The following is a 14,783-nucleotide window of genomic DNA, read 5'->3' on the forward strand; positions in this document are numbered from 1 at the left end:
TCCCAATTCAGTGCTCAGCAGGGTCTGTACAGTGCCTTGCCCCAGCCCCTCTACCCCTCCCCAAGAGCTCTGTACTGCAGTGATGCTGAAGGAGTCTGCAGAGCCAGTTCTGCTCCATCACAGAGTGCGTAATAAGCGGAGGCTGGGAGCACACTCGTCTGTCGGTTTTCTGTATGTGTTTTCTGCACACCATGGGCTTGATTCACTAAACTGTAATAACCAATATCACAGCCGCACTAGTGTTTTCACACACGTTTATGCATTTTGCGAAAATGCTGGTGCACCCATGATATGAGTTATCATGGTTTAGTGAATCAAGCCCCATGTGTGTCTGTATGTGTGAAAACATGCACATTTTATCAAAGAAGCTAATGTGATAGAGAAAATGTGTGCAGTGCTTCATTGCTGTCTGTTTCTAACTGCACTGGGCAAAAATATTCAAGTGTGCACTAGCCAATTGAATAACATTGGTTCTCAATTTACCTGTGCAGAAAGCGAGGGGGGAAAGGGGGCCCCATCCAAAGTTTTGTAGGGGGGCCCAGTGATTTCTAGTTACACCCCTGCTCACCATGAGTGCAAAGCTCAGCTTCAGGCGCTCTGCATATGCCCACAAGTAGGGCCCAAAATCACCCCCACGCCAGGACTGCACGGCTCAGCCTTAGACACTCTGTGCTTGCTTACAGACAAAACCCAAAGTTCAGCCTGCTCCACTCCACCACCAAAACTGCCCTGATCCTTCCCCACCCCCCACATGAATGTACAGCTCAGAAGCTCTGTGCTGAAGGCATTTGGTGGATGTAAGTATGTTGCACCCATTAATCACTCTAACCCCACACACTGCCACCAAGAACCCATTCAGCCCCACCCACATGACACACCATTAACTCCTATAGTCCCAACCCCTTGGCACTCAGCACCCCTGGCACTCGGTACTCCTTCTAGCCTGCAGCCACATACTCAGTGCCCATATGTCACCAAGCACCCCCCACAGCCTGCACCCACATAGTACCCACTAAACTGCACCCACGTACTCCCACCTGCCACTTGTTACCCAGTACTCTCCATACCAACCAGTAACTCCTCATAGCCAGTGGCGTAGCTAAGGAGCTGTGGGCCCCGATGCAAGTTTTACATTGGGGCCCCCCAAGCACTCTATACATAACAATTGATACGGCGCACCAAAACCTGCCAATGGCAACTACAGTGTCAGAGGTACAAGAAGGGAATGGGGAACAGTTTGTTAATGATTACCACAATTTAGAGTACCTATAGAAGTGATTATTATGAGCACAGGACCAATAGAGAGCTAATACTGTAGTTAAGGGGGGCCCTTCGGGGCCCCTCTGGCCCAAGGGCCCTGATGCGGTCGCAACCTCTGCACCCCCTATTGCTACGCCCCTGCTCATAGCCTACACCCAGCACCCATATGACACCAGGGGTGTAGCAATAGCCATAGCAATCATAGCAGCTGCTATGGGGGCCTGGAGCATAGGGGTACAGTGGGTACTCACTATTAGCTTTCTTGTGTTTGTCCACCCTCTGACTTTGTCTCAGTGCCCATGAACTATGTACAGTGTTGATGACATGAGAGTGTAAATTGCCCTATCAACTCATATCCATAGGGCAGAGGAAGGTGGCATTGCTTAAAAGTGCCTACATCTGAGGACCCCATGAAAGTTTTGCTATGGGGCCCCATGATCTTTAGCTACGCCACTGCATGGCACCCTGTTTGCACATTGCTCACACTTGGCATCTAACAACTACATAGCAGCCTAAACCTATATAGCTTGTAGCCACATAACAAGTACCCACATGGAAACCCAGTACCTCCTACAGCCTGTACTAAGCATCCACATGGCACCTAAAATCCATATAGCCTGCACCCAGTACCTCCCATAGCCTGCACCCACATGACACTCAGAATCCACATAGCCTACACCTAACTAGAGATGGCCTGAACCTCCAATTTTAGGTTCGCGATCCTCCCGCGAAAGTTCAGTTTGCGCGAACTTTTGCGAACCGCAATAGACTTCAATGGGGAGGCGAGCTTTGAAAACTAGAAAAATTGATGCTGGCCACAAAATTGATGGAAAATATGTTTCAAGGGGTCTAACACCGGGAGGGGGGCATGGTGGAGTGGGATACATGCCAAAAGTCCCCGGGAAAAATTCCGGATTGGACACAAAGCAGCGTTTTAAGGGCAGAAATCACATTGAATGCTAAATTGCAGGCCTAAAGTGCTTCAAAACATGTGTATACATCAGGGAGTGTAATTAGAGTCCTGTTTCACACTTACACACCAAACTCACTGTGTAATGCACCACAAACAGCTGTTTGCATAGTGACGGCCATGCTGGACTGGTGCGCACCATAGCCAGAGTGCAGGCCGTGGCGGTTTTCAAGCCCATATGGTCGCCAGGCTGTGGTAGCTCAATGATAGAACAACAGTGACTGTCCAGCTGATCAAATTTGGTCTGTCCACAATGAAGCAACAACCTTATCTTTGGTGTGCCCTCCCCCGAGACACTCATATAGCTGGCGGTCATTGCTTCATTGTGATACGCAAGCCCCTTCACCGCGGCAAGGTAATGATCACGAAGGGGAATGGGCACATGTACATGCCTTTTGTTTTGTTGTTGCAGCTGCAGTGCAGCCAGAAAAATTAGGCAGGCATGTACACGCACCAGAAAAATTATTATAGCGTCCGCTGCTAGCAGCGGCCTAAAAAATTCAGGAATCCGCCTGGAGTCCTGGACCCTGTTGGTGGTGGCGGAGAAGGCAGTCAAGCGGCCTTCGGGCAGAGGTGCTGTGTGGGGAGCGACTTAGTCTTGGGGCAGGCAGCCAGTCACACGGCGTGCAGGTAGAGATGCTGTGTGTTGGGACTGACTTAGTCTTTGGGCGGGCAGTAGCCCTCCGGGATCCATGCCTCATTCATTTTGATAAAGGTGAGGTACTGAACACTTTTGTGACTTAGGTGACTTCTCTTCTCAGTGACAATGCCTCCAGCTGCGCTGAAGGTCCTTTCTGACAGGACGCTTGAGGCAGGGCAAGACAGAAGTTGGATGGCAAATTGGGACAGCTCTGGCCACAGGTCAAGCCTGCGCACCCAGTAGTCCAAGGGTTCGTCGCTGCTCACAGTTTCTACATCCACACTTAAAGAGACTCCGTAACAAAAATTTCATCCGGTTTTCTTCCATCCTACAAGTTCCAAAATCTATTCTAATGTGCTCTGGCTTACTGCAGCACGTTCTACTATCACCATCTCTGTAATAAATCAACTTATCTCTCTCCTGTCAGACTTGTCGGCCTGTCTGAAAGGCTTCCAAGTTCTTCAGTGTTGTGGTTCTGTGATGCATCTCCCCCCTCCAGGCCCCTCTCTGCACACTGCCTGTGTGTTATTTAGATTAGTGCAGCTTCTCTCTGCTCTATTATCTTTTACAAGCTGGATAAATACTCCTCTGAGCTGGCTGAGCTTTCACATACTGAGGAATTACATACAGGCAGAGCTGTCTGCACTCTGCAGGAAGAAACAGCCTGACACTTCAGTGGAAGATAGCTGCAGGGGGAAAGAAACACACAAATGATCTCTAGAGATTAAAAAGGAAGGCTGTATACAGCCTGCTTGTGTATGGATGTATTTTCTATGTGTGGACATACTGTACATCAACCTACTTCCTGTTTTGGTGGCCATTTTGTTTGTTTATAAACAAATTTTAAAACTGTTTTTAACCACTTTTAATGCGGCGGGGAGCAGTGAAATTGTGACAGGGGGTAATAGGAGATGTCCCCTAATGCACTGGTATGTTTACTTTTGTGCGATTTTAACAATACAGATTCTCTTTAAGGCCAGGTAGTCTGCTACCTGCCGGTCCAGGCGTTGGTGGAGGGTGGATCCGGAAGCGCTAAGGCGAGGCGTTGGACTAAAGAATGTCCGCATGTCCGACATCACCATGAGATCGCTGGAGCGTCCTGTCCTTGCCTGCGTGGACATGGGAGAAGGATTACTGGCAGTGGTACCTTTATTGCGTTGTGCTGTGACATCACCCTTAAACGCATTGTAAAGCATACTTGCCAGCTTGTTCTGCATGTGCTGCATCCTTTCTGCCTTCTGGTGAGTTGGTAACATGTCCGCCACTTTGTGCCTATACCCAGGGTCTAGTAGCATGGCCACCCAGTACAGCTCATTCCCCTTGAGTTTTTTTATACGGGGGTCCCTCAACAGGCTAGACAGCATGAAAGACGCCATCTGCACAAAGTTGGATCCAGACGTACTCTCCATCTCCTCTTGCTGTTCTTTAGTGACGTCAGGTAAGTCCTCCTCCTCCCCCCAGCAAAGAACAATACCACGGGAACATCGAGCAGCACAAGCCCCCTGCGATGCCTGCTGCGTTTGTTCTTCTGCCGCCGCCTCCTCCTCCAAAGAAACACCTTCCTCATCATCCGAGTCTGACTCCTCTTCCCCAAACGACTCTTCCTCCTCCTCCCCCTCTGTGCTGCCGCAGGTGTTGAGGAAACATCTGATTCTGATGTAAATTGCTCTCACAACTGTTCCTGCCGTAACTGTTCCTCTTCACGCTCCTCCACAGCTTGATCCACCAATCTACGCACGGCACGCTGCAGGAAGTAAGCGTACGGGATCAAGTCGCTGATGGTGCTTTCACTGCGACTCACCAGGTTGGTCACCTCCTCAAACGGCCACATGAGCCTACATGCATTTCGCATCAGTGTCCAGTTAGGCCACAACATCCCCATCTCCCCAGATTGTGTCCTTCTACTGTAATTTTAGAGGTACTGGGTGACAGCTTTCTGCTGTTCTAGCAGGCGAGAGAACATGACCAGGATCGAATTCCAGCGAGTCGGGCTATCACATATCAAGTGTCTCACCGGCAAGTTGTTTCTCCGCTGAATGTCCGCAAAGCATGCCATGGCCGTGTAAGACCGCCTGAAATGCCCACACAACTTCCTGGCCTGCTTCAGGACGTCCTCTAAGCCTGGGCACAAATCTTTGAATGACTAGATTCAGCACATGTGCCATGCAGGGTACATGTGTCAGCTTTCCCAAATTCAAAGCGGAAAGGAGATTGCTGCAGTTGTCACACACCATGTTGCCGATCTCCAGCTGGTGCGGGGTCTGCCACTGATCCACCTATTTGTTATGAGCAGCCAGGAGATCCACTGAAGAAATCCCATTCACCAAGCTGCAGGCTAGGACCAGCAGCAATTTAAAACTGGAAACAGACATTAGAAAACGATTAAACACAAACCACATATAGTATCATGTCCCTAGCTTATGGTGCAATAAATTCAATTAAGCAAATCTATCTAAATAAAAATCACCCGTCTCAAGCTTCAGAGCATTAACTCAACCACAAATCCATAAACAAATAAGAACTCTGCAAATTAGTGGTCTACCCAACCAAATATGCCCCGACCTGACCCAATAATTACAAAATATCAATACACTGGTGGACTGCCCTTGTGGCTCTGCGTTCGTTCAGTACTCTTGTTGACACTCTCAGGTGTTCTGCCCAGAGTGGCCATGTTAAGAACACACAAGAGCATCACCAACCCTAATGTAGTAACACCCACAACCATTACAGAACACCCAGATCGGGACCAATACTTATCAATATCTATCAATATTATTTATCCAAGGCAACACTACAGCCTCAATATAATAGGTGCTAACAGACAAGGTCTCAACCCATATTATCATTTCTCTTCTTATGCTATAGTGAGCAAGTTAATTGTTATGTTAAACTAGTAGCCCTAGTATCCCACCCCTATCCTCCCCACTAACCCGTTACTTGAATAAGCGTCATATGATTTCAGGAAGATACAAGTGGGTAAATTACAAAATGTGAATCTCTCCATATATCATGACGGATACGTAGCTATGCTTACATGTGTCACAATATCTAGACACCACATATTAGATGTTTTAGTTATTAGAGTTTATAGTGTTAAATTAAGCTTCATAGCAAAAAGTATATCTATAAGCTGTATCAATATGGAAATAGTTGTATTGCAATCATTTCAATGGCAAACATTTTTTCATTTTTACGTCAAACAGTTGTCTTTTCACCAAAATGTTTTCTTATCCTGTTATATGCTATGAAACTGAATAAAAAAAATATATATAAAGAGCAGCCAGGAGAGCTGGTCCAGTGTGACTCTCCGCTTTGAGGCAAGACATGTCTAAGATGGCGTGATACCGTTGTACTTGGCATGCAGCATAGGCCCTGGGGAGCTGGGGCTGTGACGCTGGAGAGGAGATTGCAGCACCAGTAGAGTTGAACTGCCACTCAGCCAAGGAGGATGACGACAATGAAAAGGATGTAGCAGGAGGAGAGGAGGTGGCCTGCTGCAAAGCCACGTACTCCCTGCTTGCCATCGGTCACCAGGTTGACCCAATGCGCTGTGTAAGTAATGTAGTGGCCCTGACCATGCTTGGCAGACCAGGCATCTGTGGTCAGGTGGACCCTTGACCCAACGCTGTGTGCCAGAGATGACACCACTTCCCTTTCCACTTCATGGTACAGTTTGGGTATCACCTTTTTAGAGAAATAATTGAGGCCTTGCATCTTCCACTGCGGTGTCCCAATGGCCACAAATTTACGGAAGGCCTCAGAGTCCACCAGCTGGTATGGTAACAGCTGGCGAGCTAACCGTTCCGCCACACCAGCTGTCAGACGCCTGGCAAGGAGGTGACTGGCAGAAATTGGCTTCTTCCGCTCAAAGCAGGGCCGGATTACCGACCAGGCAACAAAAGCAGTCACTTGGGGCCCCATTCAAAGTCAAAGGGGCCCCATCAGCACATAAACCAGCCCTCGCCATCCTGTCAGCGGTGGCTGTATGGTATAATGGTTAGAGGGACTCTGAGCAGTGCAGTAACTATGGAAAGATGCATATCATTTTAAAGCTCTCTTTCTCCTCTTTCCAATGATATATAAACTGCCGCCCTATGCCTTTTAGTTTTCGCTATTTTCGCGGCCACGGCAATTTCGATCACGAAAATAGCGAAAACTAAAAGGCGTAGGGTGGCAGTTTATCACTAAGAAAAGCACGATATAAATGTTATTTGTCTTGTCAAATGATGCCGTGCGCTGCTCATTTTCTTCAGAGCCAGGCTCTCCTCCTAGGTCCCCCTCCTGCTACTGTGCACTCTGCTATTGCCCACTCCTCCTTCCCTTCCCACAGAGAACCACAGCTGCAGCAAGAATGATAGCAGCAGATGGCAAATGCTCACTCACCTATCCATGATCCAAGCGATAGAGATCCCGTCATCTGAAACCCATCTGTCTCTTCTACAGTGCAGCTGCTCGCTCTGAACTTCCTGATTCTCAGATCAGACAGGAAGTAGGAAGTAGTAATAGTAGTAGTAACAGAGTGGCAGCACTCTAGAGGAGACAGATGGACTCCGGATGACAGGACCTCTATTGCTTGGATCGCAATCGGTGAATGTGAGTCATCTGGTGCTGTCATTCTCCCCCGCTGCTTCTTTAAGCAACTCGTCTACTCCTACTCCTCTCTGACTCCCCCTCTGAACTGTCCCCCTGTTCATCTCCTCTATTGGGAACATACGTGGGATCCGTATCATCATCATCATCATCATCCTGCCCAGCTTCGCTTGCCTCAGACACTTCCAAAACTGCACCAACAGCAGGTACTTCATCATCTTCACACGTTACGTCCATAGTGTCGCCGCCTAACTCAGACATATGAGGTGGTGTAACTTGCTTAGCACCTTCATCTGGTTGTAACAATAATGGCTGTGAATCAGTTAATTCCCCACTAATTAACTCCTGCGAAGTGTCAAATGCAACGGATGTGGTGCTTGTAGTAGCGCTGGTGGCTGCGGAAGATGAGGTGTTTGGTGTTAAATAGTCAACCACGTCCTGACAATCTTGGGAGTTGATGGGACGTGCCTTCTTCTGAGCACTGTACTTTGGTCGAGGGCCATACGAAATCACATCAACACGACCTCGCACAGACCTGCCGGGTGGCCTTCCTCTGGGTCTGCCTCTACCTCTGCCTGTTTTGTCCATTGTGTCCATATTGGTGGGGGATGAAGTGAAAGGTATGCACAGACTTGACTAATACAATGTGCAGTCACACAGGTGCAGTTAACAGGTATGCACGGAGTGGTATATCAAACTGCGTGCACTCACGTAGGTAGGTGGGTGCACTGAACACAACAGGTATATGCAGTACTGGGTATTACAATGTGCACCTGTCACACACAGACAGGTAGCAGACAGGCACAGTGACACTGCGTGCGCTCAACTCACGTAGGTAGGTGGGTGCACTGTGAACAACAGGTAGGTAGGTATATGCAGTGATGGCTATTACAATGTGCACCTGTCACACACAGACAGGAAGCGGACAGGCACAGTGACACTGCATGCGCTCACATAGGTAGGTGGGTGCACCGTGAACAGGTAGGTAGGTATATGCAGTGATGGATATTACAATGTGCACCTGTCACACACAGACAGGTAGCGGACAGACACAGTGACACTGCATGCGCACAACTCACGTAGGTAGGTGGGTGCACTGTGAACAACAGGTAGGTAGGTAGGTAGGTATATGCAGTACTGGGTATTACAATGTGCAGCTGCCTGTCACACACACAGGTAGTCACTGAATGTGCTGGGCCTGGCTGGCAGTGGCACACACACACACACACACACACACACACACACACACACACACAGTATGAATTAGCAAGGCTGTCTATGCAACACAAGTGTCAGTGGGACACACACAGAAAAAAAAATATCACAAGAACAAGATTAGCTCTCAAAAGAGCTGTTGTGGGGTGCTATTTTAGCAATAAGAATCAGCAAGGAACAAGCTAAGAAGCCTACAAGAGCCTAACTAATCTTTCCCTATGAGAGTCTGCTCTGTCTGCAGCAGCTGTCCCTTCTCTATTTACTGCAGGCACACGAGTGAGTATAATGGCTGGCGGTGCCTGCATTTTATAAGGGTGGGAGTGGCTCCAGGAGGGTGTGTAGCCTGATTGGCTACAATGTGCCTGCTGACTGTGATGTAGAGGGTCAAAGTTGACCCTAATGGTGCACTATGGGAGCGAACCGCACTTCCAGAAAAGTTCCCAGTTCGCCGCGATCTCAAACCATGGAAGTTTGCCAGGAACTGTTCGCCTGCGAACCGTTCGGGCCATCTCTAGTGGTGATGATCATACAGTGGGCAGCTCTGGAAGCAAGTTATTATGAGAAAGAAGGCAGGAAATGATAAAAATATTTGGATGCAAATACACAAAAGGATAAAGAGGTTTACAGCAAAGAATATTAAGGTATACAGATGAAAAAGCTGTGGCATAACTAGAAGGGGGGGGAGCAACTGCAGTGGGGCCCAGAACTACTACCCTTCCCCTTCCCAAATACTCCAAACCAGGTGTTTTTATGGCTACACAGGTTATAAATGTGAAGATCCTAATAGCCACACTTGTTTTATGAGCCTTGTAAGATGGGCCCCAGGCTATGAGGGTCACCAAGAAGAGGCAAAGGAAGGGTTGTGAACATTAATGAGCCCCATCAAAGTTTTGCTGGGGGAGGCCCTATCATTTGTAGTTACGCACCTGTGAAAAAAGTATTTTTGTTCAGGGTGGTCGAGCCCTGTGCTTGCTGGCTCCAAATTCACTGTGAAATATCAGCTCAGTTGGGAAACAAGATGTTAAAAATTGTTAGGAGGGCATGTGTCCAAATATGTCTGTCACTCTAAATTTCAAATGTTTTGCCATTCAACTTTGTGGAGGGGGATTTGTTCATCTCTTACAGACTGATTTCAATTGCATACAAGTTCTTTGTGAAATTTGTGTTGAACTTGATTTCCATATCAAATTGGTGGCTATAGCATGTTAATTACTCTGCAATTACGTTGGAATGCTGGCACCACAAATTTCAATGCATTTTGACTAGAGAAGTTGGAAGTTGAAATGCAATGTGGCATTTGAGCCAGAAAGCGTGAATAGAGTCCAAATCCAGATTTCAATTTTCCCCATCTCTACTAATTACTATGAAATATGCAAACACTTCCCTTCGACTAAAATGTCCTAAGACCATTTTGCTGACATTGCACCTTTTCAGTAGGAATAGTTAATGAGATGGAAATAAATCTGAGTTTGATGCAAATGTATGCAGTTTGAAAATAGACCACAGTGGCTTAATTTGATTGGTCCATTAAGCCCCATCTACATCATACGATTCTTTATACGATTCAATTACGATTCTATTTACGATCCGATTAAATCCCACATGTCCGATCGGGATTCAATTCGATTTGCCATTGCAAAACAATGGCAAATCGAATTGAATCGAATCCCGATCGGACATGTTGGATTTAATCGGATCGTAAATAGAATCGTAATCGAATCGTATAAAGAATCGTATGGTGTAGATGGGGCTTAAAACTGCTTAAATTTTAATCAAAATTGGCAGAAGAACATTTGCATCAGCTTGTAATTATTTGCATCTCATTTGCCATCCCTATTATTCAGTAGATTCAGATAGCAGTTTCTTAAACTCTTTTATAGTTCAATAAACCTGTTCTCAATTTTCACAGTGAATAGAATTTTTAACTTTGTTTCATGAACCTGAAGACTGCACTGTGGTTTAATGCTAGAAACTTTCATCATCCACAAAGGAGGAAGCATTCCAGAGAAGGCATAGTTGTTTGAATGAATGCATTGTGATTGAAGCAGAAGTCCCAGAAGCAGTGGTTATACTTACAATATACATTAGCTACTTGCATGGTTCCGAGAGATTGTGCTTTAAAGTCAGACTACCTCTATAAAAACATAGTAACAGCTTGTTTTATAGTACATAGAACAATGAGAAAGAGCATCATTAAAAATAAAAAATAAAATATTTCATTAAAATGCTAGCCGATTACAACCACACGTCTTTATGCTTCAGTTATTTCAAACCCACACAACTGGAAGAAGCACACAGAGAGCAGTACAAGAACATCTTATCTTCACACACAAAGGGCTTGATTCATAAAAGCGTGATAACTCAGTTATCACGCCTAAAAGCTTTGCACGCACAAACTAGGGTGCTAAGTAGTTTGCACGTGCAAACTATTTAGCACCCTAGTTTGCACGTGCAAAGCCTTGAAATCAATGGAGCTTCGCCCGCACAGTAAAATAAAGTATGTTAATGTAATTATGAATGGTGGTTACATTAACATGTGCAGTACTGTAAAGCTGCGCGTGCAAAGTCTTACGTGCACCACATAATGAAGTATATACAGTAAATCAATGTTTTACATTGCGCTCGCGTAATCTGCACTGACTTCACGTGCTAACTATCATTATTACGTTAAGTCAGTGCAGTTCACGGTACTTTGCACGCAAAGCGTTTGCGCGCAAAACTATGCGTGAAGCGTGAAACTTTACGCGCACAAACTCTTATGCGCATGTTAGCACGTGCAAAGCATGTTAGCATGTGCAAAGTGGCTTTTCACTGGCATGCTAACACTTTGCACGCTTTAGTGAATGAAGCCCAAAGTATTAAAAGCATACTAGCACAGAAGTTGAATGTTTTAACCATTTCTGCCGCCCGGACATGAAGCTCACGTCCAGGCGGCTGCTCTGCTGCAATGCCGCGCGCCAGCGCGCTCCGGTGAGATATCGCACCCCCGTGCTGTCCCCCGGTAGCCCTGGGATCAGTGAACGGGAACATGGCTCCCGATCACCGATCTGTCCCCAGCAGAAAAATCGAAGCGCTCTAGAGGCTTCAGTCTTTCTGCAAAAAAAAAAAACGTTTTGTTTCCTCGTGCTCCTTGTGCGTCCGGTGATAGAGAAGCACAAGGAGAAAAAAATAAACTCAAGGTGGCCATCTTGTGGCTAAATAGTAAAACTACATCTACATATTTTTTACATTACAATTTACTCATATAATAACATTAAAAATTAACTGTTTATTTCCCACACCAAAATATTACCCAAATAAAAATTTTAATGGAAAAAAAAAATTACAATAAAAAAAAAAAAAAAACACAAATAGTTACCTTACCTAAGGGTCTTTTAAATATGCATTTGAATGGGGTATACTACGAAATTTTTTTAAATTATAAGCTTATAAATAGTGATGGACGGAAAACGGAAAAAATGCACCTTTACTTCCAAATAAAATATTGGCGCCATACATTGTGATAGGGACAAAATTTAAATGGTGTCATAACTGAGACAAACAGGCAAATAAAATACATAGGTTTTAATTATGGTAGCGTGGATTATTTTAAAGCTATAATGGACGAAAACTGAGAAATGTTTTTTCCATTTTTTTCAGAATCAATTTATTTTCGCCAAGTAAGTTTGCACCTACAAGGAATTTGTCTTGGCAGTTGCTTAACAAACACAAACAAAAACAATACAAGGTCAGACAGTGTGAATATTACAAGTTAAGGACATTATAAGTATAGTGGCAGTAAGCAATGTGAGAATTGTTCATGTTTAGTTCTGTGCTGATTACTTTTAGTCCTAGCAGCTCTAACGTGGTTCAGCATTAAGTATGGCTACCGCTTGAGGAAAAAAGCTGTTCCTGTGTCTAGAGGTTTTGGTAGCGATTGACCGGAATCTTACTCCTGAAGGCATGCGCTGGAAGATGGAGTGAGCTGGGTGAGAGGGGTCAGAGGCAATTTCAGTTGCTCTCTTTCTGCACCTGCTAGCGTAAAGATCCTGCAGGGAAGGTAAGCTACAGCCAATTATCCTTTCCGCTGATCGGATGATGCGCTGCAGCCTCCCCTTTTCTAATGCAGAGCAGAAGCCGAACCATACAGTCATAGATGATGTTATGGTGCATTCGATGATTGCAGTGTAGAACTGCACCATTAGATTTTGAGGTAGGCCAAACTTTTTCAGCTGCCGTAGATGGTACATTCTCTGTTGTGCTTTCTTGACAATAGATGCATTTATAAAAAAATAATTCTTAGCAAAATGTACCACCCAAAGAAAGCCTAATTAGTGGCAGAAAAAACAAGATATAGATAAATAAATAAATTGTGTTAAGTAGTGAAAAAGTTATTAACGAATGAATGGGAGGTGAAAATTGCTCTGATGCATAAGGTGAAAAATCCCAGCGGGCTGAAATGGTTAAAGAGACACTGAAGCGGAAAAAAAAAATTATGATATAATTAATTGGTTGTGTAGTACGGATCAGTGGCGTTCCTACCGTCAAGCGGCAGGAGCGGCCCGTCCCGGGTGTCTTCATGGTGGGGTGGTGACACCCGGAGCAGTGGCGTTTCTCCCTTCAAGCGGCAGGAGCTGTCCGCCCCGGGTGTCTTCATGGTGGGGTCCTGTGTTGCCGCCCCTGCCGCTATACTAGGCTTGCCTGTGGCCTCAACCCCTGCAGGGGCCCTGGGCTGGGCTAAACCCCCTCCACCCCAGTGTTTCCCTCCCTCCCATCAGACCTGCAGATCAGCGCGGCGAGCGGGACAGGCAGACCTACAGACAGCATGGGACCCGACTACTTCATATGCGGAAGTGACGTCACTCGTCACCTCCTGCATATGAACTGACTCGCGCAGCTGCACACTGTGTGCCGCTCTGTCAGCCAGGTCCAATATTTACAAGAAGGTACTGCACACCCTATGTATGCTAATTAATGCACTGGGTGCAATGGGTGCTGAGTCTGTAATTAGGCTAAAAAGCCCTAGAGACATATATACAAAAGGACTCGCACACCAGCATGAGATTCATCAAAATTATATTGTAAACACAAAAGCTGATTATATACAAACAAGTGCAGATAATGCACTATGCACAAATAACATAAGTGTATTGGCAACAAGAAAAAATCCATTAACCCTTCGCACACTCACATGCAAATGTTCAAACAAATGCATTCACAGATTCACTCATCCAGGCACAACTGTTATCCCTACAGCTAAATTAAAAGCCAGGGTTTTAGTTCACAGAAGAATGCATTCTTATGCTTAGTCACCTATACTGCGCAGAAGTACCCAGGTAAACATAGGTGTCCTAACTCTGGCCCTGTAACATGCATAGTGCAGACATGCAAACACATTCATTGCATCAAACCTATCAATGGATTAGGAGCACACATCCTAACTTCCTCTCCTGGGAAAGACGGTGCATCTTACCAATCGCACAAGGGAGCTAACGTTATGTGTCCACGTGCACCATGCGCATACACCAGCATAAGCTGTGTGCATGCTGACAAATACATACAGGGGAAGGAGGGAGTGCACTGAATTGGACCCTAGCCACAGGGGTCAGTAGTAAAATGGAAATACATATATCCAGGCACATCGCCTCTAGTTAGGACATTAAATAAATTATTAGGGAAAGGGAGGTGCTGAAGGGGGTGTGGCTAGAAAACAGCAAAAATCCATTAACCCTTCGCACACTCACATGCAAATGTTCAAACAAATGCATTCACAGATTCACTCATCCAGGCACAACTGTTATCCCTACAGCTAAATTAAAAGCCAGGGTTTTAGTTCACAGAAGAATGCATTCTTATGCTTAGTCACCTATACTGCGCAGAAGTACCCAGGTAAACATAGGTGTCCTAACTCTGGCCCTGTAACATGCATAGTGCAGACATGCAAACACATTCATTGCATCAAACCTATCAATGGATTAGGAGCACACATCCTAACTTCCTCTCCTGGGAAAGACGGTGCATCTTACCAATCGCACAAGGGAGCTAACGTTATGTGTCCACGTGCACCATGCGCATACACCAGCATAAGCTGTGTGCATGCTGACAAATACATACAGGGGAAGGAGGGAG

General features: G+C 45.8%; 1 protein-coding gene across 3 annotated transcripts in view; it reads right to left on the minus strand.

The window, feature by feature from the left end:
• Positions 1 to 14,783, minus strand: part of SLC37A2 (solute carrier family 37 member 2) — a 1,087,044-nt gene that overhangs the window by 49,250 nt on the left and 1,023,011 nt on the right. Inside the window, exon 18 of one of the 3 annotated variants that reach the window (XM_068240254.1) lies at positions 10,752 to 10,809. The exons of the other annotated variants lie outside the window; for them this stretch is intronic. Coding sequence (XP_068096355.1) covers positions 10,764 to 10,809 — 46 coding nt within the window. The 3' untranslated portion in view covers positions 10,752 to 10,763. The remainder of the gene's footprint in view (positions 1 to 10,751; positions 10,810 to 14,783) is intronic. 3 annotated transcript variants of the gene reach the window in all.

Source organism: Hyperolius riggenbachi, chromosome 6, assembly GCF_040937935.1.
Source record: "Hyperolius riggenbachi isolate aHypRig1 chromosome 6, aHypRig1.pri, whole genome shotgun sequence".
Taxonomy (NCBI): domain Eukaryota; kingdom Metazoa; phylum Chordata; class Amphibia; order Anura; family Hyperoliidae; genus Hyperolius; species Hyperolius riggenbachi.